General features: G+C 48.1%; 1 protein-coding gene across 1 annotated transcript; it reads right to left on the bottom strand.

Moving 5' to 3' along the window:
• Positions 1-1,687: 1,687 nt before the first annotated feature.
• On the bottom strand, positions 1,688-4,235 carry CRX (cone-rod homeobox). The gene is made up of 3 exons (XM_058529719.1): positions 4,130-4,235; positions 3,214-3,365; positions 1,688-2,335 (listed from the first exon to the last, which is right to left on the bottom strand). The coding sequence occupies exons 1-3, from the start codon at positions 4,227-4,229 to the stop codon at positions 1,688-1,690; spliced, it is 900 nt and encodes a 299-aa protein (XP_058385702.1). The 5' UTR covers positions 4,230-4,235.
• Positions 4,236-22,904: the final 18,669 nt, after the last annotated feature.

The raw sequence follows: 22,904 nt of genomic DNA, 5'->3' as shown, positions 1-22,904 counted from the left end.
CCCCAACATGTGCTATGCTCCTCTGTGTATACTTTGTCTCCCACGCTGAACTCTGAGCCACTCCCGGATCTAATGTCCCAAAGCCCAGCATGACTCAGGCCCATGAGAGATGATCAAGTGGTGTGTTACGTAAACTATCTTTGTGGGCTCTAGTGATCGCAATGTGCTCCTCAGAGGTCCAGGCTGTGTGGACCTCTTCTGACCTGGACCCAGAAAAATCATCTGATGCCTCCCAGCCTCTCTTCACCTGACATCCCTTCTGCGCTGGGGCCCTGGAGCCAGCTTGTACCGGCTCACGAGCGCTCATCTCTTCTCAACTCTGAGTTCGGCTACTTCACATTGGTGGCTTGAAACCAGACATAGTGAGAGTATTTACACCATAGAAATGGGCAAAAGCTACCAATCAGGGCTCTTGCTCTTCCTCGGAAAGCCAGTCATTAAACTTCTACCAGCATATCACTGCCTTCCCGCCCTACTTTCTTTCACCCCTTGCCTTGTGAAACCCACCAGTGAAAGACTCCTGGCTCCTGCCTCCCTCAGTGGAAAATGGAGGCAGAACTCAGACTGAGGAGGCAGGAGCCAAGGCACCAAACTTCCAGGAGTGTCAAAATGCCTGAATCCTTCTTAAAATTCTCACAGTGTTTGTCTCTGTCGCTGTGGGCAAAAAATATATACGGCGCTGCCCCAGGAAAGCTTCCTCAGGCCACGCAATGTTTTCCAACCTCACAATCAAAATTGAAAACAAACAATCTAAAAGAGGGAATGTATGAAATGCGGGGCTTCCTCTAAATCCTTTCCCCTTGGCCCCGTCTCTTGTACACTTACAGATGGGAAGCCTGTCCATCCCCACTTCTCTTTGACAAACCCACAACTACGTTGGTGCACCCTGTGCAACAAACACAATTCCTCCAATATTTGGGTGAAATTCACCTTTAGAAAATCCTAAAACAAAAGAAAAAAAAAGTAGACACGGAAGAGGCAAATTGCCTTCCACTCTCCTACCAAATATGCCCATTACCAATGTCCTAATGAATGAGTGATTGAATGATGAAATGTCTTTAAGAAGAAACTAAGAAGAAAAATATATATATATATCAAACAGCCCCCTAAACCTACCATGTAAACCTGATATTTGTGAAATCTGAAAAGTTGCCAAGTGAATTTTTTAATGTAACTGGATGATTGGTCTAAGGTTCCATGATGGGGCCTCTTAAAGTCCGTCTTTGGAATTTCTAGAAGGATCTCTAGCCGTATGCTAAAGAAGTGTCCCAAATCGAAAGTTAAGGAATCGAGCCTCCCTACCTGTTTGTTCAAGGGCATCTCGATTCAGACCTAAGCATTACCCCCAAGTCAACCGCAAGCTTGGTTTACTTTCGTCTCCGGGCTAGTTCTCAGCACCAGTTTTCTGAAGTCTGGGGTTCATGGTCTAATATGCCAGTTAGAATCCACGTGAGATGGTGTTGGGGTTGAGAGAATTACTAAGACCCTGTTGAGCTGCCCCAGGACAGGGAGGAGCCTCTCTCCCAGGGAGGAAAGGGGTGGGCCGTGTTCAGCTAAGCCACACACGAAACCAAAGAGGCCACAACCTTTGGAAGGACCGCTAGCTCCTGCTCTTTCTCAGGGACGCTGTCCAAGTATCTAAGCTGTAGGGAGGCAGATTTAGACAAGAGGTGGAGAAGAGTATCTTCTACAAGATCTGAAACTTCCAGGCACTCTGATCCTTGTAGTCCAGAGGATCCATGGGGTTGTAGGTGAATTTCCAGGTGCCTGTGGGGTCCTTGAATTCCAAGCTGTCCACAGGGCTGTAGGCGCCATAGCTCTGGCCTGACAGGGAGGTGGGGGACTGGGCCAGGGAGGGTCCTACAGAAGGGCCAGAAAGGGGGCTGAGAGCTGGGCCCCCCAACTGGGGCACCATAGGAGAGAGATAGGGATCCAGGCCACTGAAGTAGGAGCTCGGAGACCCATAGGCTGAGGGGGAGGAGCATAAAGCAGAGGCGGGGGCATATGTCATGGCATAGGGCGCTGAGGGCAGAGAAGGCCCCGAGGCCACAAGCCCAGCGCGTTGGGCCTCAGGCAAAGGGGACTCTGAGGCTGGACTCCAAATGGACACAGTGGCCACTGCCGTGGTGGGGGAGCCTGAGGGCCCAGGTAGAGGGGGGCTGTAGGAATCTGAGATGCCCAAGGGGTCTGGACAGACATCTGTGGAGGGTCTTGGGGATGCGCCTGCCTTCCTCTTGGCAGGACGAGCCTTGGCTTGTGTTCCTGGGGGCTGCTGCTGCTGTTTCTGCTGCTGCCGCTGCTGTCTGCACTTGGCCCTGCGGTTCTTGAACCAAACCTAGGGGGGAAGAGGGGAAATCGTGTGAGTGAGTGGGCAGGAGGCCCAGGAGAGCCCTCGTGGTGCCCAGGAATGATGATGCTTATTGGTGAGACATGCCAGAATCATACTTCTCCAGTTTGCAATCAGTTATGGGGCACTCTATCTACCCACCCATCCATCCATCTATCCACCCACCCGTCCATCCATCTATCCACCCACCCACCCATCCATCCATCCATCCATCCATCCACCCACCCACCCACCCACCCATCCATCCATCCACCTATCCACCCATCTACCCACCCATCCGTCCACCTATCCATCCATCCATCCATCCAATCAGTTAATTAACACACATTAACCATCTTCTACTACTTTGAGGATACATCAGCAGAGCTGGCATTCAAGTTGAAAGAGCCAGATTACAAATAAACAGTAAGTAAGTAAATCACATTGTATTTTAGAAGGTGATAAATGCTATGGAAGAACCTGTTGATCAAGATGGGGGAGCAGTAGAGCTGGGTCGGGGGAAGATGGCAACTTTAAGTGGGATGGCCGGTGTGAGTCTCACTGACTGACAAGGTGAGTTGACTGGCTGACTTGAACAAGGTGGTGGGGAACGTTCTGGGTGGAGAGAACAGAGAGTGCAAAGGTCCTGAGGCAGGAGTGGGCTTGGCGGGCACATTACAGGAAGAACAAGGGGACAGTGTCGCCAGAGTAGAGTGAGAAGGGATGGGAATGGAGGAGAGTGGGAGAGAGGAGGCCAGTGAAATAACAGGGATGAGGGATTATTAGGGCCCTTTATGACTTTGGCTGTTACTCTATGATCTCTTCCTCTTCCTTTCACTCTGGGCCCAGGAAGGGCCAGGAGGGGCCCAGGGACCAGAACATCCCACCTGAACCCTGGACTCAGGCAGATTGATCTTCAGAGCCACCTCCTCGCGGGCATACACGTCCGGGTACTGGGTCTTGGCAAACAGGGCTTCCAGCTCCTCCAGCTGGCTCCGGGTGAAGGTGGTCCGTTCCCGCCGCTGCTTTCTTGGGGCGCCTGGGGAGAGGACGGGAAAATGGGACCCTCAGGGGGATCCAGGCCTCCCATTCTCTTCCTCTGCTGGTGTGAGGCCCTGAGGGTGCGTGGGACGCTAAGAAGCCCTTTCTGGGTGTTTATCTGCCAAATCTGAGGGGGCGCCTATTCTCTGACCTTCTTGACCTCACTCTGTCCATCTGGGAAATGGGGTCCCTCTTTGCCTGTCATGATGGGGCTCAGGCCTCACTCTGAGGAGACCTGTCTTTAGCCCTGTAAGGAGCTGTAAGAGCTTGGTTTTCACCCCCTTTCTAAAATTTCTTATGCACTAAGACGCACTCAGTTGAAACATGACATTGCAGATAATTAACCATTTCTAGCCTATAAAAGTGGCAGGTCCATCATGTTCAACTGAATAAGAGAAAAAACAACTAAAGAATAATGCCACAAAAAACTGAGTGCTCACTTCTCTTAGAAATAAAGCATTGCTAACAGATGGAACTTCCTCTGGGTCCCCCTTCCAGATCGCTTCCCCCTCTGTCACCCCAGAGGGAACCACTACCCTAAATGTCTATGAATGTCCTTCTGCTTTCCTGGCTCCCTAGGTGACACGGAGTAGTGTTTTGCAGTTGCAGATGAACACATATGGCTGGTGTATGGCTCTATGATTGAAAAGCCACCTTGTCAGTCATCCCTATAAGTGCCCATCTTCTTCCTGAAGGCAAGGGACCCCAGAGGCCCCCAAGAGGTGGGGGCCAGCCTGTGGTGGGGAGAAGGACTGTACTCACTCGGGTAGGACACAGCTTGGTGCATCAAATCCACACTGGGGGCACTCAGGGCCAAGGCGTTGACAGAATAGTGGGGCCCCGGGTTCATATACGCCATCATGATCTTCACAGACACTGGGGCCCAGGACAGGGGCCTGTAAGAGAAGAAGGGGCAATGCTCAAACACTTCCAGTTACTCACACAGTGGTGACAGGCAGGCTCAGGTTCAAATCCTGCCTCAGTCTCTTCTTGGGTATGTGACCTTGGGCAATTTATCTCTCTGCGCCTCAGTTTCCCTACCCATAAAACGACCCTCTGCTTAAGGTTGTCAAAGCTTCATGGAGAGCCTGTCTGTAAAGCAGAGAGCTGAAGCTGTAATGGGCATCCTACATGGAAGCCCTTCTTCCTACTCTGTCCATTAAAAAATCTGATCCTGTCACTCCCTCTCCAAGATCTTTTCATTCTATGACCCCGGAAGAGATGTTCAGCCTCATGCAGAATCTGGGAGAGTAGGGTGACCAGCTCTCTCTGGGTCTGCCTGGGACGGAGGGGCTTCTAGAGGTGTAGGACCTTCAGCTCCCAAACCAGAAGAGTCCCAGACAGACTGGGATGGTTGGTCACCCTAAGAGAGTGTACATTAAAATGACAGTGAGTTATGATCTTCCATGACCATTTTTGACCCATCAGGTTGGCAAAGATAAAAGAGGTTCTTTTTGTTTTTTTGTGTGTGAGGAAGATTGCCCCTGAGCTAACATCTGAGCCAATCTTCCTCTACTTTGTATGTGGGATGCCGCCACAGGGTGGCTTGATGAGCAGTGGTGTATATGTGCATGCCCAGGATCCAAACCCGTGAACCCCAGGCCACCGAAGCGGAACACATGAACTTAATCACTATGCCCCACTGGGCTGGCCCAGATAAAAGATGTTTGATGACTCCAGGGCTGGCCTCAGTGTGGAGAAACAGGCACACTCGTGTCAGGTCGGCAGCAGCGAGGATCGGAACAAATTAGAAATATTTATCAAAGAAAAAGGCCATCTTTTCCTTCTCCCAGCAATTCACCTTCACTGGGTGCTTCAGTGACCTCATCAGAAAATGGGAATGAAAATAGCATTTATGTCTTTAGGTTGTTGTGAGGGTTAAATGCATTAACGTCCATTTAAGGTGCTCAAAATAGTGCCTGACACAGAGTAAGTCCTATGCAATTGTTGGTGATCATTGTTGTTATTTACGAGTAGATGTTTCTTTTTTAATGCAGCATCTTTAAAATCGCCAAAATGTAGAAGCAGCCTATGTGCCCACCAAAGGGGATATATTAAATAAATTATATAAATTGTGTAAATTCAGTCAGTTATGTTAAGTAGATTACGGTACATGTGTGCAAGGGAATACTATATGGTCATTAAAAAGTAGGAGGCTACTTTCTATGAATTGATTTTAAAAGATCTCTAGTATATAGTTAAGAAAAATCATCCTAAGCTTGGCAATAAGACAAAAGGATGACAGCCTGTCATTTCCAGGTCCCCCTGGAGGCTTGTCCTACAGACCCACACAAGGATCATTTCATTTTCTAGAGAACTGTGTCTTTGTTGGATTTATCATTCACTATTGATTAGGGTACTTACTAATTACTTCCTAATTATTCTGACAAGGTAAATAGTAACTTCTAGAAGTTTGATTGCCAATGATTCCACTGATAGAAAAGAGAACCTCAAAGGATACAGTTTGGTTCCCCTGTAGGACTTAAACCAGTTTCCTATCTAACCTGGCAAACATTTTTCAGCAGTTATTCGTTTCCTGAATAACTGTATTAATCTCTGTTCCTTGAAGTCTCCTTTGAAACAGCTGGTCCCCTCGTTTAATGGCTTAAATAAATCTTTGAAAGTCAGGTTTTTAAATATTTTTAAATTACACTTTGACAATAGGGGTGTGTGGTGTGTGTATGTGTATTATACAATATATATTATGTATAATTTGGTAATATATATTATATAATATGTACATATACAATATATATTATATATAGTCAAAGGAAAAAAATATGGTGCTGAGCAGTGTATATAGCATGCTACCATTTGTGATTTTTAATACAAGGTAGTGATTACATATATATTTAATATATTTATCTACTATGTATTTATAAATATATTTAATTTATTCAAAAATAAATTTAACTTAAAAATATAAATATATAAAATATATTATAACATCTATTATATATTTTATATATTATATATAACATCTGTTTATATATGTAATCGCTACCTTCTTTTAAATATATATATAATACATATATATGTATATATGTGCTTATATATTCATAGAAAATTGCCAGGAAGGACACACGTTGTGGTTAGAGTGGCTGCCTCTGGGGAGGTGCGCTGTATCCATACCTTGTTTATACAGTTTGTATCACTTTTGAACCGTGTGTGTGTTATCTTTTCAGAAACAAAAACAATGATAAGAACTAAAAAGAAAAAAACCATGAGAACCTTTCTAGGGCTTCCTATTGCCCTCGTTAGCTTGGCCTCAGGAAACCTCTCGGCCTCTCCAGATGCTGGCATAAGCTGTTCCCAGGGCCAGGAATGACTCCTCTGATCCGGACCCCCCTCAGCAGCTCACCCTTCTCCTCCTCCAGGACACAGCTCAAAATATCACTTCCCGGGGGAGCCATCCCACACCCTAAACTGGGTTTCTCACACACACACACACACACACACACACACACACACACACACACACAGACATACTCTTTCTCTCTCCTGTTCTGCAGGACATCATGTGTATTAAATATGACGTATTTATAAGTTTGTTTACCTGTTTGTCTCCCCAGTCCCTGCCGGGTCTCCAGGACCCCCAATAAATATTTGAAAAATAAGCCAATGAATAAAAAACAGATGACATTAATTTAGGTCCTGCCCCTTCCTTCACTTACTGTCCCATCCTTCTCACCCCCCATTTGGGAGGGAGAGTTCTATTTATTATAAATTGACTCTACTGTCCACTCAGTAAATATTTTTTGAGAGTCAACCATGCTCTAGGAACTAGAGATATAGCAAGAAATAAGACACACAGCCTCTCTGCTCTCACAGGATTGAACTTCCAGGTTCCAGTCAGAGAAACGGGCAGTGAACAAGGAAAGAGATTTTTTAGAAAATCAAAATCCTTTCAAAGACTTTCAAGAGCTCTGAGGGAAATTAAACGGGGTCATCTGAGAGTGATGGGGTTTGGGGTGAGGATGAGGCATCTAATTTAGATGAATGACCAGGGAAGACCTCTCTGGAAGGAGGTGACTTTGGAGCTGCAAGATGAAGGACTCTTATCAGTGAAGATCTCGGGGAAGAGGCTTCGGGGCAGAGAGAACAGCAGGTGCAAAGCCCTGGAGGCTGGAATCGTTTTGTCTTGTTGGAGGAGAAACAAGCTGTCCAGTGTCACGGGAGCAGAGAGATCAAGGGAGAAAATGACTTGGATTATAAGACTTGATAGGAAAGTCATGGGAAGGCTCAGTGCTGATAATAATAATAAAAGCAAGAACAACAACTTTCAATCCTAAGAATCAACAGCCTTCCTCGGTAGTGCCCCGTAATCTTCAGCCTGGTATTCACACCCTCGTGTTGTTCCCTGTCACTGAGCAGGGCAGATGTGTGCGACCAATAGGATATTGCAGACAAGACAGTGTGACTTCCAGGGTTGGGACTTGGTCCAAGGAAAGCCAGCTGCCATGGTACGAGGACACTCGAGCAGTCTCATGGAGAGGTCTGTGTGGCCAGGAACTGAGGCCTCCTGCCAACAGCCACGGGAATGAGCCACCATGGAAGTTGATTCTCCAACCTTAGTCAACATCTGACTATAAGCACGAGAGACCCTGGGCCAGAATCATCCAGTAAAGCTGCCCCTGGATTCCCGTCCCTCAGACACTGTATAATATCATAAATGTTTACTGTTTTAAGCTGCTAAGTTTTGAGGTAACTTGTTACACAGCCATAGATAACCAATACACAAGCCTTCTCTATGCAGGATGTCATTCAGTCCTCAGTATAACCTTGGGACATAGACACTGTATTACTATTATGTTCCCATTTTAGAGATGAGAACATCTTCAGGCATGGGCACCATGACTCGCCCAGGATCACACACAGGCTGTGGTGGGGAACTGGGATTCCAGCCCTGGAGAATTCCCGAAGGCCCTGTTCTCCCAGCCCCAGAGCACGGGTTCCCTCTGTCCTCTCTCCCTTCTCCAAGGAGCGGTGACATTTCATCGAAACCTCCGGAGAGAGTGGAAACAGGGAGATTTGTGAACTTGCCCTGCTAGGGACAATTTGCAAGGCCTGGAGCAAAAGCATCCACTTCCACTGTCTTCACCATCAAATCTGCACACATTTATCCTTAAGCAGCTGGCCTTCTAGGAAAAGTCTAGAATTCCCTCGCTCCGATGATCCCATCCCACTGGTAGGGAATCTGAGCCTCAGGGAGAGGAAGGTGTTCACCCAAGATCAAGTAGCTGATAATGATAATGACCTCCAGGATTGAGGGTCTGCCCACTCCTCAGATCTCCAGGAAGTGCTTTGTGGACAGGACATCAGCAAAGAGTAATAACAACAAAAAATATCAGATACCCACTGAAACCTTTCTCTGGGTTTGGCAGCAAACCAGGCAGCTGATATCAGGACCCCCAGGACTCCTTCCCTCTGCAGACACTGAGCCAAAGGCTTTATTGTCCCATCTCAAGGAGCACAGACAACTACAATGTCTACCTTTCATTGAGAATTTACAATGAGCCTGACAGCAACCCTATCATCCTGCCGGGTGAATCTCGAGACAACGATGCTTCATAATCCCAGAAGGTGGGGCAAGGGAGACCAACATCCCTGCCCTGGGGACCAACCTGCGGGGTGAGGCTAGTGCTCAAGGGCTCCTGGTGTCCAGCATCCACTGGGTCCCAGTTCCCACCAGAGCAGGTGCTCTGACAGGCGAGGCCTGAAGGCTCACACCCACCTTGTGGGCAGACGTGGAGATAATCCCATTCCACAGATGGGAAAATGAGCCTGAGGTTGAGGAGGAAGGTGCCCGCCCCAGGTCAGGTAGCTGACAGCCAGAAGGACCCCCAGCTGGGATGCCCAGCTGCACAGACACTGCACTGAGGGCCTTGGGAACAAGATCTCGGGGAACAAGAATCCAGCAAAGATTTCCTACGGGGTAGGTTCTATTATCATCCCCACTTCACAGAAGAGGAAACCGAGGCTCAGAGAAGTAGAGACCCTGGTCCTGTCAGCCATGTCAGTGGCAGAGCCAGGGCTGAGCCAGCACGTGTTCCCCGAGCCTGTGCCGTCCTGACCACCAACCTCCTCAGCCTCTTAGGATGCTCACCACAGCCCCACGGAGCTCAGATGTCCATTTCTCAGATGAGGAAACTAAGGCTGAGAGAGGTTCCGTCAATTCCCGAGGTCACACGAAGGGTGAATGGCATAGCCAGGAATAGAACCCAGATCTCTAGGGCCTCAGAGCCTTACCCTTGACCCCCAAATCCACTTGGGATCCCCCAAAGCAGGATGAGGCCAGCCCCCTCCCCTGCACTCATTGCAGTCTAGGCCTACGACACGGGCTTCCCGTGGCTCATCTGACTGGATCATCACGGCAACTCGTCATTGTCCCCACTTTGCAGATGAAGAAACTGAGGCCCAGAGAGGTCACGTGAAGGGCCCAAGGCCACACAGCAAGAAAAAAGCAGGCTTTAACCCAGCCTCATGTGGTTCCACTTCAGCCCTTGGCAAGACTCCTCCAGCTCAGCCACATTCAAGGCCCTCCTTTGTCCGATCTCTGCAGCCGCCATTGGCTCTGCCATCTGGTGGGACAAGCGGCTGGGGTGCATGTGCCCACTACCCGAGGTGGGACCTGGGGGAAGCCGGAGCCTCCGGGTGCAGTGAGGTCCCCAAGTAATCAATTCCCCAGCACTGTGATCCCCAAATCGTCACATTCCCAGCCCCCTCGGGCAGTCTCATCATCTACCCTTCCTCCCTCCGCTGCAGCCTCAAAACCCGGGCCCTCTGTGTGTGTGTCTCTTTGATTCTATTTCTGTCATTCAACATCTATTCAACAAATATTTAGGCACCCCAACCACATGCCAGGCACTCAAATATTTGGAAATCAAGGTTTAGTGGGGAGATGGGCAATTAGTGGATAAACGCACAAAGGAAGAGAAAGTTTCAGTCAGTGATAAGAGTTTTAAAGAAAATACTCCAAGGAGATGTGCTAGGGGGCTGCCTTGAACAGGGGTGGTAGCCCCAGCCGTGGAGGCCTAGAGAGCTCGGTTGTGTCACCCCACCAACAAGCCATCCCTGAATGCTCCAGTGCCTCCATGCCGTGGGCCAGTCCCCCCTGCTGTCTGCCCTCACTCCCTCATGCTGCAGTCACAGCCCAGCCCCGTTTCCCCACACGTCAGGATGGACCCTCTGTTCCACGTATGATTATTCAGCAAACGTCACGTGCTCCTTCTTATCAGACCCCGTGCCGCACACTGAAAACACAGCCAGGAATAAAATGAACCCAACTTCTGCCCTCTCCTCTCCTCTCTCTCCCTCCCCCTTCCTCCATCCCCTCTGCCGACGACCTCACCTTCAGAAAGGAAGGATGGAGGCCCAGGTCCTGGACGGAGTCGTCAGATGGCAGAGGCTGGAGGAAACCAGTCCTCTCACATGGGGAGATTTTAAGCCCTGGCTGGGAGTGATGTCATTTGCCGTGGCCTGGATCTCGGAGGGTAATCCTGGCCCCGGGTGGGGGACTCGACTGGGAGCCAGGAGGTGACATTGGCCGGGAGGGGGAGGGGCACCGTCTGCCTAATCCCCTCCTCTCCGCCCCATGACATCTTGGCAATTAGGGCTGATGGGGAAGGGAGGCCCCAGCTCCTGCCTGTGACCAGAAGCTCCAACACCTCAGGGATGTTCTTCCTTAGGTCTAACTGGTGTCCCTCCTGCTTTGGTTACTGTACCGTCAAAGAGGAAGGAGAGAAATGCTGGGTGTCCTGAGAGATCATTTGAAAAATGAGGGGTGCAGGGCTTTCTGGATCTTTTTCCTGGGTCACCCTTTCTCTCCCCAACTGTCTGCCAACTAGTTCCTCCCTGCACTGCCCCATTGTTCTCTTTTTCTGCCTTAGTTTCCCTTTTTCTTTGTCTCAGCTTCTATCACTCTCGTCTCTGACCTTCCTGTCTCTATGTCGTCAGACATCAATTTCTCCCACTGCCTCTTCCCCTCTGGACTCTCTCTCCCTCCCTCCACACCACTGGTCTTTGTTTAGGGTCTCTGTGCCTCAGTTTCTCTTTTCTTTGGGCCTCAGGCTATGCCACCTCTGCCAACTTGCCTGTGTGCCCCTCTCTCATTCTCCATCTCTGTTTCTCTCTGTCCCTGTCTTTTTCGATTTTCCTGTATTTCTGTCTTGGTCTCTCTCATTCTCCATCTCTCTCATTCTCTGTCTCTCTCTGTGACTCTGTCTCTGTTTTGGTCTTGGTGTCTCTGTCTCTCTCAACCTCTGTGTCTCTCTGTCCCCATCTCCCTGTCTGTCTACCTCCCCTCAGGACCTCTGTTCTTCTTTATCCGACCTCTTGAGCTCCAGCGTCTGTTACTGTTCTCTCTCTTTTCCCTGCCTATCCCTCTGATTCTCGCTTTCTTTCTCTCTAGCTTTCCTTTCATTTCTGTCTTTCTCCCCATCCTGGCACCTCTCTTGGTCTGTACCCCTGATTGCCCTTGTGTCTATCTCCCTCTGGCCCTCTCTCTGGATACTAATATCTCCCTGAGCTCCTGGACCCCACATGGGTCTGTTCTACTTCCCCATACACCCAAACATGTACACGCACATGCACACGCACACACACATATGTGCGTGAGATCGTGATAATCCTGCCTTGTGGCTGGGTCATTGTGCCTCACCATAAGGGGCCCTTTCTTTCTCCCCATCTCCCCCCACTAACCCCCTGCTAGGAGAGATTAAGGCCAGCAGCCTGGCTGGGGAATCAGGGCAGGTCTCATTAGCTTGAAGAGCCAGGGTGACAGGGAAAGAGGGAGGGGCCATCTGACCCTCGGAGACCAGTCAGGAGGCTGCTGAGCGGAGAATCCAGTCCTATGACAGACCCTCCTGGCCCACCAGAGCTGGGAAGGAAAGTTGGCCATGCAGCGGGGGAGGAAAGCATAGGTTCTCGCAGGCCAGCTTCTCTACATCACCTCCTCTGGGAACTTTGACACCAATTTGCTCTCCGTCCTGGGTGGGAGGGTGTGGAGAGGTGGGTTTGGAAGGTCATGCAGGTGGCCCTGGCATCTAATCTGGGCTCTTCCTCTTCTCAACTGTATCCCCTGGAGCAAGCTGCTTTCTCTCTCGTCTACACCCGGTGACTCAGGCAGAAGTCTTGGCATTCAGCCTTGCCCTTCCCCTTTTTTCCTCATCCTCCACATCCAATCCATCCATAAATCCTGTCATCTCTTCTTTCAGATAATTGTCCTGCTGAAAACCACAAAACACTGCTGGGAGATGTTAAAGAGGACCCAAGTCAATAGCGAACTACACCATGCTCATGGATTGGAAGACTCAGTAGTGTTAAAATGTGAATTCTTCTCAAACTAATCTTTAAATTCACTGCAATTCCAATCAAAATCCCAGGAGGATTTTTTTTTTTGGAAATTGACAAGCTGACTCAAAATTTATATGGAAAAGAAATAAACAATAAAAAAAATAAATATTTTTACTTGGAAAAAATTTATATGGAAATTCAAAAGATCTAATATAGTCAAAACAATCATGAAAAAAATGCTAGTTGGAGAACTTATACTACGTGACTTCAAGACTTATTGTCATGCTCCAGTAATCAAGACAGGGTGGTATGAATAAGGACTAACAAATAGACGAATGGGACAGAATAGACAGTTCAGAAATTGACCTAAACTTTATGGTCAATTGATTTTTGACTAAAGTGCCAAAGTAAGTCAACAGGAAAATCTTTTCAATAAATTATGCTCGAACAACTGGATAGTCATATAAAAAAAAAAAAAAGAACCTCAATCTCTCCCGCACACAATATACAAAATTAATTTGAGATAGATCGTAGTCCTAAGTGCAAAAAGCAAAAGTATAAATTTCCTAGGAAAAAAACAGAGAGAAATTTTCTTGACCTGGGAGTAGGCAAAGTTTTCTTAGACAGGACACAGAAAACAACAAGCATGAAATAGAAAATGGATACATTATGGGCCAGCCCAGTGGGGTAGTGGGTAAGTTTGTGTGCTCTGCTTCGGCAGCCCAGGGTTCATGGGTTCAAATCCTGGGCGTGGACCTATGTATCACTCATCAAGCCATGCTGTGGTGGCGTCCCATATAAAGTAGAGGAAGATGGGCACGGATGTTAGCCCAGGCCCAGTCTTCCTCAGCAAAAAGAGGAGAATTGTCAACAGATGTTAGCTCAGGGCTAATCTTCCTCACCAAAAAACCCCATAAAATTGATAAATTAGATTTGATTAAAATTAAAAAAATTCTACTCTTCAAAAATCATCATAAAGTTAAAGAAAATGCTAGCCACAGTCTGCTAGAAAGTATTTGCAAAACATATAACTGGCAAAGACCTTATATCCAGAATACGTAAGACTCTTTCAGCTCAGTAATAAAATAGCCGGAAGGGACGCTTCACAAAAGATATACAAATGGCCAATAAGCTCACAAAAAAACACTCAACATTATTTGTCATTAGGGAAATACAAATTAAAGCCACAACGAGATACAATTACATGCCCACCAAAATGGTTACAATGAAAAAGACCAACATCACAAATGTTGCTGGGGAACTCTCATATCCTGCTGGTGGGCATGTAATGATGCAATCACTTTGGAGAACTGCTTGGCTGTTTTCTATAAAGCTGAACTATTTTAATCTTATAAGTTGATCCAGAAATTCCACTCTTAGGAATTTACCCAAGAGAAATGAAAACATATGTCCACGATAAGACTTGTACAGAAACGTTCATAGCAGCTTTTTTTTCATACTAGTCCCAAATGGGAAACAACTCAAATGTCTGTCAAGCTGTAAAAGAATAGACTGTGACACAGCCATAAAATGGAATACTACTCAGCAATCAAAAAGGAACAAAAGGAATAATGTATTGCGTGTACAACATTATAGATGTTTCAGGCAAGATTATGCTGAATGAAGGAAGCCAGACACAAAGAGTGCATACTGTATGTGATATTGTGATTTACAATAAGAAATATATCTTTGGTCTTAGTCCAATTTGTCACACAGAGCTCCTAAAACCCTTGGAATTTCCTGTAATGGGACTGATAAAGATGTCTTTTGTTATGTTAATGTGGTGACATTTGGAAAGCCCCTATGTGTCCTAACAATGGGCTGGTTGCCAGGGGAACCAACCACAGGATTAGAAGTTTGGAACTTTCAGTCCCCCCACCCCTGCCCTCCTGGCGTGTGAGAGGGGCTGGAGATTGGGTCAATCACCAATAGCCAATGATTTAATCAATCATGCCTGTGTAATGCAGCCTCCATCATAACTCGAAAGGAATGGGGTTCCAAGAGCTTCTAGGTTAGTCAACCAGAACACATGCATATGTCTGGAGGGTGGTGCACCCCAAACTACACAAGAGACAGAAGCTCCTATGTTGCAGACCCATCTGGACCTCACCCTATGTATCTCTTCAGCTGGCTATTCATTCATATGCATTAATATCCTTTTATAATAAACTGGTAATCTAGTAAGTAAATGTTTCCCTTTGTTCTGTGAGCCGCTCTAGCAAACTAATCGAACCCAAGGAGGCGGTCATGGGAACCTCCAATTTATAGCCAGCTGGTCAGAAGCACAGGTGACAGACTGGACTTTCAATTGGCATCTGAAGCGGGGCGGGGGGCAGTCTTGTGGGACCGAGCCCTTAACCTGTGGGATCTGACGCTGTCTCCAGGTAGATAGTGTCAGAATGGAGTTAATTTCTTGGTGGTGTTGGAAAACACATATCAGCCTGTAGATTTCCAAAGTTAAGAACAGCAACAAAATTTTTTTAATCAGAAAATGGTTGTCAGGGGCTGGGGGCGGATAGAGAATGGAGAGTCACTGCTTGATGGGTATAGGGTTTCTTTTGGGGGTGATGAAAATGTTCTGGAATTAGATAGTGGTGATGGTTGCACAACCTTGTGAACACTTAAGCACCACTGAATTATATACTTTAAAATGGTGATTTTTATGGTATATGAATTAGATCTCAATTTTTTAAAAATCAGAAAAGTAATTGCCCAGAGTGGAGAAGGGTATTGACTGCAAAGTGGCATGAGGGAAGTTTTAGGTGGTGCACATGTTCTATATCTTGATAGGCATGGTAAGTACACAAAAGTAAGCATTTGTCAAAATCCATCAAACTGATCATTTAAAATATATGCATTTCATTGCATGTAAATTGTACCTCAATTTTTTTAAAAAAGAGTATTTGAGGGAAATATTATTATCCCTAATCTAACCTTTTCTCACCACCTGGACTGCTGATAACCTAGACAAGGTCACCTGCAGGCTGCAGAAGCCTCTTTTCCCCAGCTCCATAGCCCCACAGGAGCCTCCCTTCTATTCTCTCCGCAGGATCCTCTATCCCTCATATGAAGATCAGAGCGTTAAGTCCTCCCACAACTAGATGAAAATCCATTGTGTGTCCAGCTCCATGTGATCCGGCCCCTAACCACTACCTTCCTTCTGTCCCCCAAACTAGCCTAGTGCAGGGAGGGAGCCCAGAAGGAGAGGGGGACCCACAATGGTCCACGAGACAGGGTCCAGGAGCAGCTAGGGGTGAACAGAGAGAGAGACAGAGACACCGGGGAAAATCAAAGGACTGACAAAGTGAGATAGAGGAGAGCTACAGAGAGGGAATAAATACCCCTTTGTTCAATGATGGAATGATCAAGACAGACAGGCACAAGAGAGAAGGCATCTTGGTGTCTGTCAAGCACCCTCAAGGGCCCACGGTTGCAGCAGGAGGAAGTGGGTTAGACTGTGGGGGCAGCCTCAGGGTGTGTGGGATGATGGAGGATCCTCGGATCGCACTGTCGATGAGTTTCAGTCCAGGCTTTACCGCAAGACTGGGGGCTCCTCACACCTGCGCCCCCACCAGCTCCCTAGCACACTCACTGGGTTTTATTTTCTGCAAAACTGTTATCGCCACCTCGTCTCTTTTCTGCCCCTGTCACAGGAACGTGAGCTCCGGGAGGGCTGGGACCTCGTCTCTCCTGTTCTCAGCTGTATTCCCAGTGCCTGGGACCACCCTAGACACAGACCAGGTGCTCAGCAAATATGGAGGGATGGATGAAGGGCTGGATGAATGGCAGAGGGACCACACACAGGGAAGAGGTGTGGTGTGTTTTACCAAAAGGACCAAGAACGTGAGATTGCAGCAGGAGGGAGTAAGACTGTGGGGCTGCCCAACCGTGTTTGGGATGCTGAACGTTTCAGGGATCACATTACTGCTGGGTTGATTAGTTCAGGATCTAAATGTCCCGCCAATCCCGGTTTCCCTCATGTCCCATGTCGGGTAGTGGGGCATACCCCCCAGCTCCCTGTCCCCGCTGGACAGGGGAGCCAATAGTGGCTGCAGAGAGAGGACGAACCCAGCTGAGCTGGGAGAGTCTTGCCAAGGGCTGAAGTGGAACCACGTTAGGCTGCATTTAAAGCCTGCTTTTTTCTCGCTGTGTGGCCTTGGGCCCTTCATGTAACCTCTCTGGGCCTCAGTTTCTTCATCTGCAAAGTGGGGACAATGACAAGTTGCCATGATGATCCAGTCAGATGAGCCAGGGGAAGCCCATGTCACAGGGCTGGTCTGCAATGAGTGCAGGGAGGGGGCTGGCCTCATCCTGGTTTGGGGGATCCCAGGTATATTTGGGTGTCAAGAGTAGGGCTCTGGGGCCCTAGAGATCTGGGTTCTATTCCTGGCTATGCCACTCTCCCCTCATGTGACCTCAGGAATTGACGGAACCTCTCTCAGCCTCAGTTTTCTCATCTGAGCAATGGACGTCTGAGCTCCGTGGGGCTGTGGTGAGCGTCCTAAGAGGCTGAGGAGGTTGGTGGTCAGGACAGCACAGGCTCGGGGGATAGGTGCTGGCTCAGCCCTGGCTCTGCCACTGACATAGTTGACAGGACCGGAGACTCTACTTCTCTGAGCCTCAGTTTCCTCCTTGCGAAGTGGGGATGATAATAGGACCTACCTCGTAGGAAGTTTTCACAGAATTATTGTTCCCCGAGATCTTGTTCCTAAGGCCCTTGGTGCAGTGTCTGAGCAGCTGGGCATCCCAGCTGGGGGTCCTCACGGCTGTCAGCTGTCTGACCTGCGGCGAGCACCTTCCTCCCCACCCTCAGGCTCAGTTTCCCATCTGTGGAATGGGATTATCTCCACGTCTGCCCACAAGGTGGGCGTGAGCCTTCAGGCCTCACCTGTCAGAGCACCTGCTCAGGTGGGACCCGGGACCCAGTGGATGCTGAACACCAGGAGCCCTTGAGCACCAGCCTTGGGCCCCAGGGCAGGGATGATGAGCTCCCTCGCTCCACCCTTTGGGATTATGACTTGAAATTCACCTGGGTTGCAGAAGACTTAGACATTTCAAAAGTGAGAACAGGGGCTGGCCCCGTGGCGTAGCGGTTAGGTGCACACACTCCACTGCTGGCGGCCCAGGTTCGGATCCCGGGCGCGCACCGACGCACCACTTGTCAAGCCATGCTGTGGCGGCGTCCCTACAAAGTGGAGGAAGATGGGCACAGATGTTAGCCCAGGGCCAGTTTTCCTCAGCAAAAAGAGGAGGATTGGCATGGATGTTAGCTCAGGGCTGATCTTCCTCACAAAAAAAAAAAAAGTGAGAACAGTAAATGGTCCATCAACGAATGACACAGGGCACACGGTTCCATCAGTCTTCAGGGAAATGCAAATTAAAACCTCACGGCGATACTGCTATGTCCCACCAGGATGACTAAAATGAAAGACCGCCAATCTCATGTGTTGTCGAGGGTGGGGGGCATTCGAGACTCTCACACACGGCTGGTGAGCATGTAAAGTTCAACAGCCCCTCTGGAAAACCACTTGGCAGTATTTTTAAAAGTTGAATCTATGCCTATCATATGACCACTGATTTCCTTTCTTGGTACGTACCCAACAGAAATGCGTACCTGTGTCACGGAAAAGACGAGAACAAGAACACTCATAGCACCAGTTTTCACAATAGCCTCAAACTGGAAGCCACTCAGAGGCCCCTTAATAGCAGAAGAGACCCTCCCATCAGAACAGCTCTGCCCAAAGATGGGTCTAAAATTCGTTGGTCTCACGACCCTTTTAAGTTCTTAAAAGTCATCTAAGAACTGAAGAGCATTAATTTATATTAGTTATATTCATTACATTTACTGCATTAAAAATTAAAACTGAGGAATAAAAAATATATAAAGTATTTATCAGTTCTTTCAAAATAAATCCAAGACATGTTAACTTAAAACAAGGTATTTTTTTTGTGTGTGAGGAAGATCAGCCCTGAGCTAACATCCATGCCAACCCTCCTCTCTTTTTTTTTGCTGAGAAGACTGGCCCAGAGCTAACATCTATTGTCAATCCTCCTCCTTTTTTTCCCTTTTTCTCCCCAATGCCCCAGTAGATAGCTGTATGTCATAGCTGCACATCCTTCTAGTTGCTGTATGTGGGATGCGGCCTCAGCATGGCCGGAGAAGCGGTGCGTTGGTGCGCTCCCAGAATCCGAACCCAGGCCGCCAGCAGCGGAGCGCGCGCACTTAACAGCTAAGCCACGGGGCCGGCCCCAAAACAATGTATTTTTAAATGAAAAAATAACTGTTTCTGAAATGGGATAAGTTAACACAAAGAGTGGCACCGTTTATTCTCCCAAATCTCTTTACCGTGGGGCCAAACAGGAGCCGCTGGGGCATTCGGTCTGTTGACATAGTGCCTGTCTTGCAGGCTCCGGAAAGGTCCACCACAAAATGACGCGAAAAGGGCAAATACCCTCTGAGCACTGTTATGAGAGTAGTTTTGATCTCATGAGCTCCCCGAAAGGGTCTCGGTGACCCCCAGGGGCCACCCTCTGAGAATAGCTGCTTTTCCGCGATAAAAAGAAATGAATAATGAGACACACAAAACATAAACGAATCTCACACTCCTATTGCAGAGCAGAAGGAGCCAGGCATAAAAGAGAGTGTGCACGGGGGGGGGGGGGGAGGGAGAGAGAACGGTGTGATCCTATTTACACAAATGACAAAATCTGGCACCCCAAATCTATGGTTTAGAAGTCAAGATAAAGGTTGCCACTGGTGGGGGGAGACGCAGCAACTGTGGGGACTCGAGAAGGGCTTCCGGGGGGCTGGTCGGGTCCATTTCTCGATCTAGTGCTGGTCATGGAGTGTGTTCCCTTTGTGAAGATTTATCAAGATGTACTTTTCTTCACACATATGAAAGAGATATATATAGATAGACATATATGTGTGAGTTATATATATTATATTATATACTACATATCATATGACATATTATATGTCACATATATATTTATATATATACTACTGCTTGGGCCCCCACAGCGGTTGCAGAGCCTGTGGTGCTGGGCCAGGTCTTAGGGACATTAACACTGAAGTGACTGCACCATAGGGACACACAAGAGTGGACCCTTAAGGGATATAGGGATAAGGTGACCAACCAACCCAGTTTTCTCGGGACAGTCTGGCTTTAGCACTGAAAGTCCCTCATCCCAGGAACCCCTGAACCCCAAATGGGGAGAGTTGCCCCCCTACTTTGGGGAGGGGATGCTAACCAAACTCAGGAATGTATTTCGATGTAACAACTGGAGCTTCCGTACTGGTCAGCTCCAGAGGTGAGGATTATCAACTCCAGTCTTGGGAGGAGGAAAGCAGACTCAGAGAAAGGAGTGCCTTGCCCCGAGACACACAGCTAATTTCTAAGAGAAACATTTGGGCATCGACTCGTTTGCCCATCGACTCCGGGCCCTTGGCTGCAGGCCACCCACAGCCCAGAGTCTGATCAGGACTTTCTGCTGGACGGACACACCTGGGTCCTCTCCAGCTCTTGAAAGTTATTGAGGACCCACAGAGCTTTGTTGGTATCAGTTATATCGATTGCTATTTACTGTGTTAGAAATTAAAACTAAGGAATTTAAAAAATATTTTTAAATTTAGTAAAAATGTATTTAAAATTCTATGTTAGAATTTTTTTAATGCTTTACTTGGACACCCCAAAGCTGCAAAATGCCCCATGGCAGACATAGACCTCAGGGCTCTGCATACATTCCTGGCAGGTGAGACTTTCCAGAACTTGTCAAGCCAGGAACCCCCAGGTCATCTCCTAGGGCCCTGCTCAAGCTCCCCCAGACCCCCACACCTGCACCCCCTTTCCCAGTTTCTAGAACCCCCTGTTACTCCCAAAGGGACAGAGAGGCCAGAGCGAGTAGGAAATCAGTACATAGGTTCATGGTAAATCTTAAAAATCACCACTGTTGGCACCCTCCTAACACTTTGAATGTTTCCTACTCAGCCAAGCAGTGCGGCCCCTCTGTTCCCCTCGCCCCCTCCCTCTCTCTGCCCCTCTGTCTCCAGTGTCCCGCCTCCTCTGCCGCCCCCCGGTGGCCGTCCTGGCCCCACAGCGGGTTCTCTGACCCTGTCCTGGTCCCATTTAGCAAATGCTCCAATCCTCTTAGGCCAGGCCAGCCTCAGCAGAGCAGAGAGAGAATTAGACCAGATTTGGGGGAGGGAAGGGGGGATATGTGACAGGCTGTGGGGGAGGGGAGTGAACAGACTGTCCCGAGAGAATGAGCACTCCTCCTGCTTGTGTGAAACCCCACGAGGAGGCCTGAGACCTATCACACATTGAGACCCCAGGAGGAGACATGGGGAGAGAGAGGAGGGAGACCAAGGCGGGGACTCAGCGGCAGAGAGAGGGGGAACCGAGGGGAGAGACAGAGGGTGGAGACTGAAGGGCAGAGAGAGGGGCGAGGGGCAGGGGGAGGGGAGACTGAGGGGCCGGGGGAGGGGGGAGACCGCGGGGCAGGGGGAGGGGGCAGACCGAGGGGCAAGGAAGTGCCTGGAGGCATTTTCCCACCTCTGGCTCTCACCATTATGGTCACCATAGAGCCTAATGCTTCTGCCAGCATTTTCAGAACATCCCTCCTCTCTGTAGGGACCCTATTTTCTCATCCAGATTATTAATTCTTGGCATGTGTGTTTTTATGGGACAAATGTTGGCAGTTCCTCCTTTCTCTCCACCTCTGATGGAGTCTTGGGGAAGAAAACATGAGATTCGCAGAGGCTGTGGTGAGGATGTTCTGGGCTGTCCTGAGGAGCGTGCCCCACAACCCGTCCTGCCCCAGCCCCCCCCCCCACATCCCTCCTTTGCGAACTGCAGGATGGACAATGGTTAGACTAGGGAAGGGTTTCCAGAGCAGAGGAGCAAGTACCCACGACGGCAGCCAGCTTTTCCTTTAGCATCGGATGAAGCCCAAGGACATCGTTCTGTAGAGAGCCCCAGAAACTCACAGATTCCAGGAAATACCTTCTTTCTGGAACTTCTGAATAGGGCAGGGTAGACATCAAGAGGAACTTGCAGAGGCACAAAGCTGGTCCGGGAACCAGCATATGTCCAATTCTTCCATGCACCTGACACGTTGCTGGGAATTTTCGGAACTCCTCCCCCACCAGATTAGATCCCAGGCCTTGTCAGGCCTGTGCACAGCCCCTCCATCGAAGCTCTGAGTTGACTTTCGGTAGCCTTTGCTGTGATTTTTTTGAGTAGTTATGTTCTGTAAAATCACCTCAAACACCGAATTATCAAATTTGTTCCTGCTCCTACATTCCTGCGAGCCTCTGGCCACATTTTCATGAGCTGATCAGTACATCACCTTGTTTTCTGTTTAAAGATCCTTTATGTAATATATGTTGATTCGTTCACACTGAACTCATGGCCAATAGCACCGTAACTCGTGCCTGAAGGAAGCTCATCTAACACACGTGTTTTCCCTCTAAAGTGCATCACAGGCTTCTTGAGAGGAACAGTCCACAGCACTTCAGCACCGTGCTCGGGGGCATTTTAAACAGTGAAATCACCAACAAAAAGCACAAAATACCGTTGACTCAGTAATTTCACTCCTAGGTATATATCCAAAGGAATTGAAAGCAGAGACAACAGATAATTTGTACAATGTTCATGGCAGCATTATTCACAATAGCCAAAAGGTGAAAACAATCCAAGTGTCCATCGACAGATGGAGAAGCAAAACGTGATACGTCCACACAATGGAGTATTGTCCAGCCGTAAAAAGGAATGAAATTTCTATACATGCTGCAACGTAGATGCACCTTGAAGACATGCTTAGTGAAATAACCCAGACACGGAAGGACAGATATTACATGATTCCACTTACATTAGGTACTTAGTGAAATTCATAGAGGTGGAAAGTGGAATAGAGGTTACCAGGGGCTGGGGGGAGGGCAGAAAGGGGAGTTAGTGTTTAACGGGGAGAGAGTTTCTGTTGGGATGATGAAAAAGTTTAAAGTATAAATAGTGGTGATGGTTACACAATATTGTGAATGTATTTAATGTCACTGAATTGTATACTTACGAATGGTTAAAATAATATTATGTTATATATATTTTATTACTATTTATCTTTAATTTGACAGTTTTCTTTTTTTTTTTTTTTTGAGGAAGAGTGGCCCTGAGCTAACATCTGTTGCCAATCTTTCTCCTTTTTTCCTTTTTCCTCCCCCAAACCCCAGTAGATAGTTGTATGT

Source organism: Diceros bicornis, chromosome 34 (genome assembly GCF_020826845.1).
Source record: "Diceros bicornis minor isolate mBicDic1 chromosome 34, mDicBic1.mat.cur, whole genome shotgun sequence".
NCBI classification, from domain to species: Eukaryota; Metazoa; Chordata; class Mammalia; order Perissodactyla; family Rhinocerotidae; genus Diceros; species Diceros bicornis.
The sequence above is the reverse complement of the archived record's forward strand: the minus strand, read 5'-3'. Positions and strand labels throughout refer to the sequence as shown.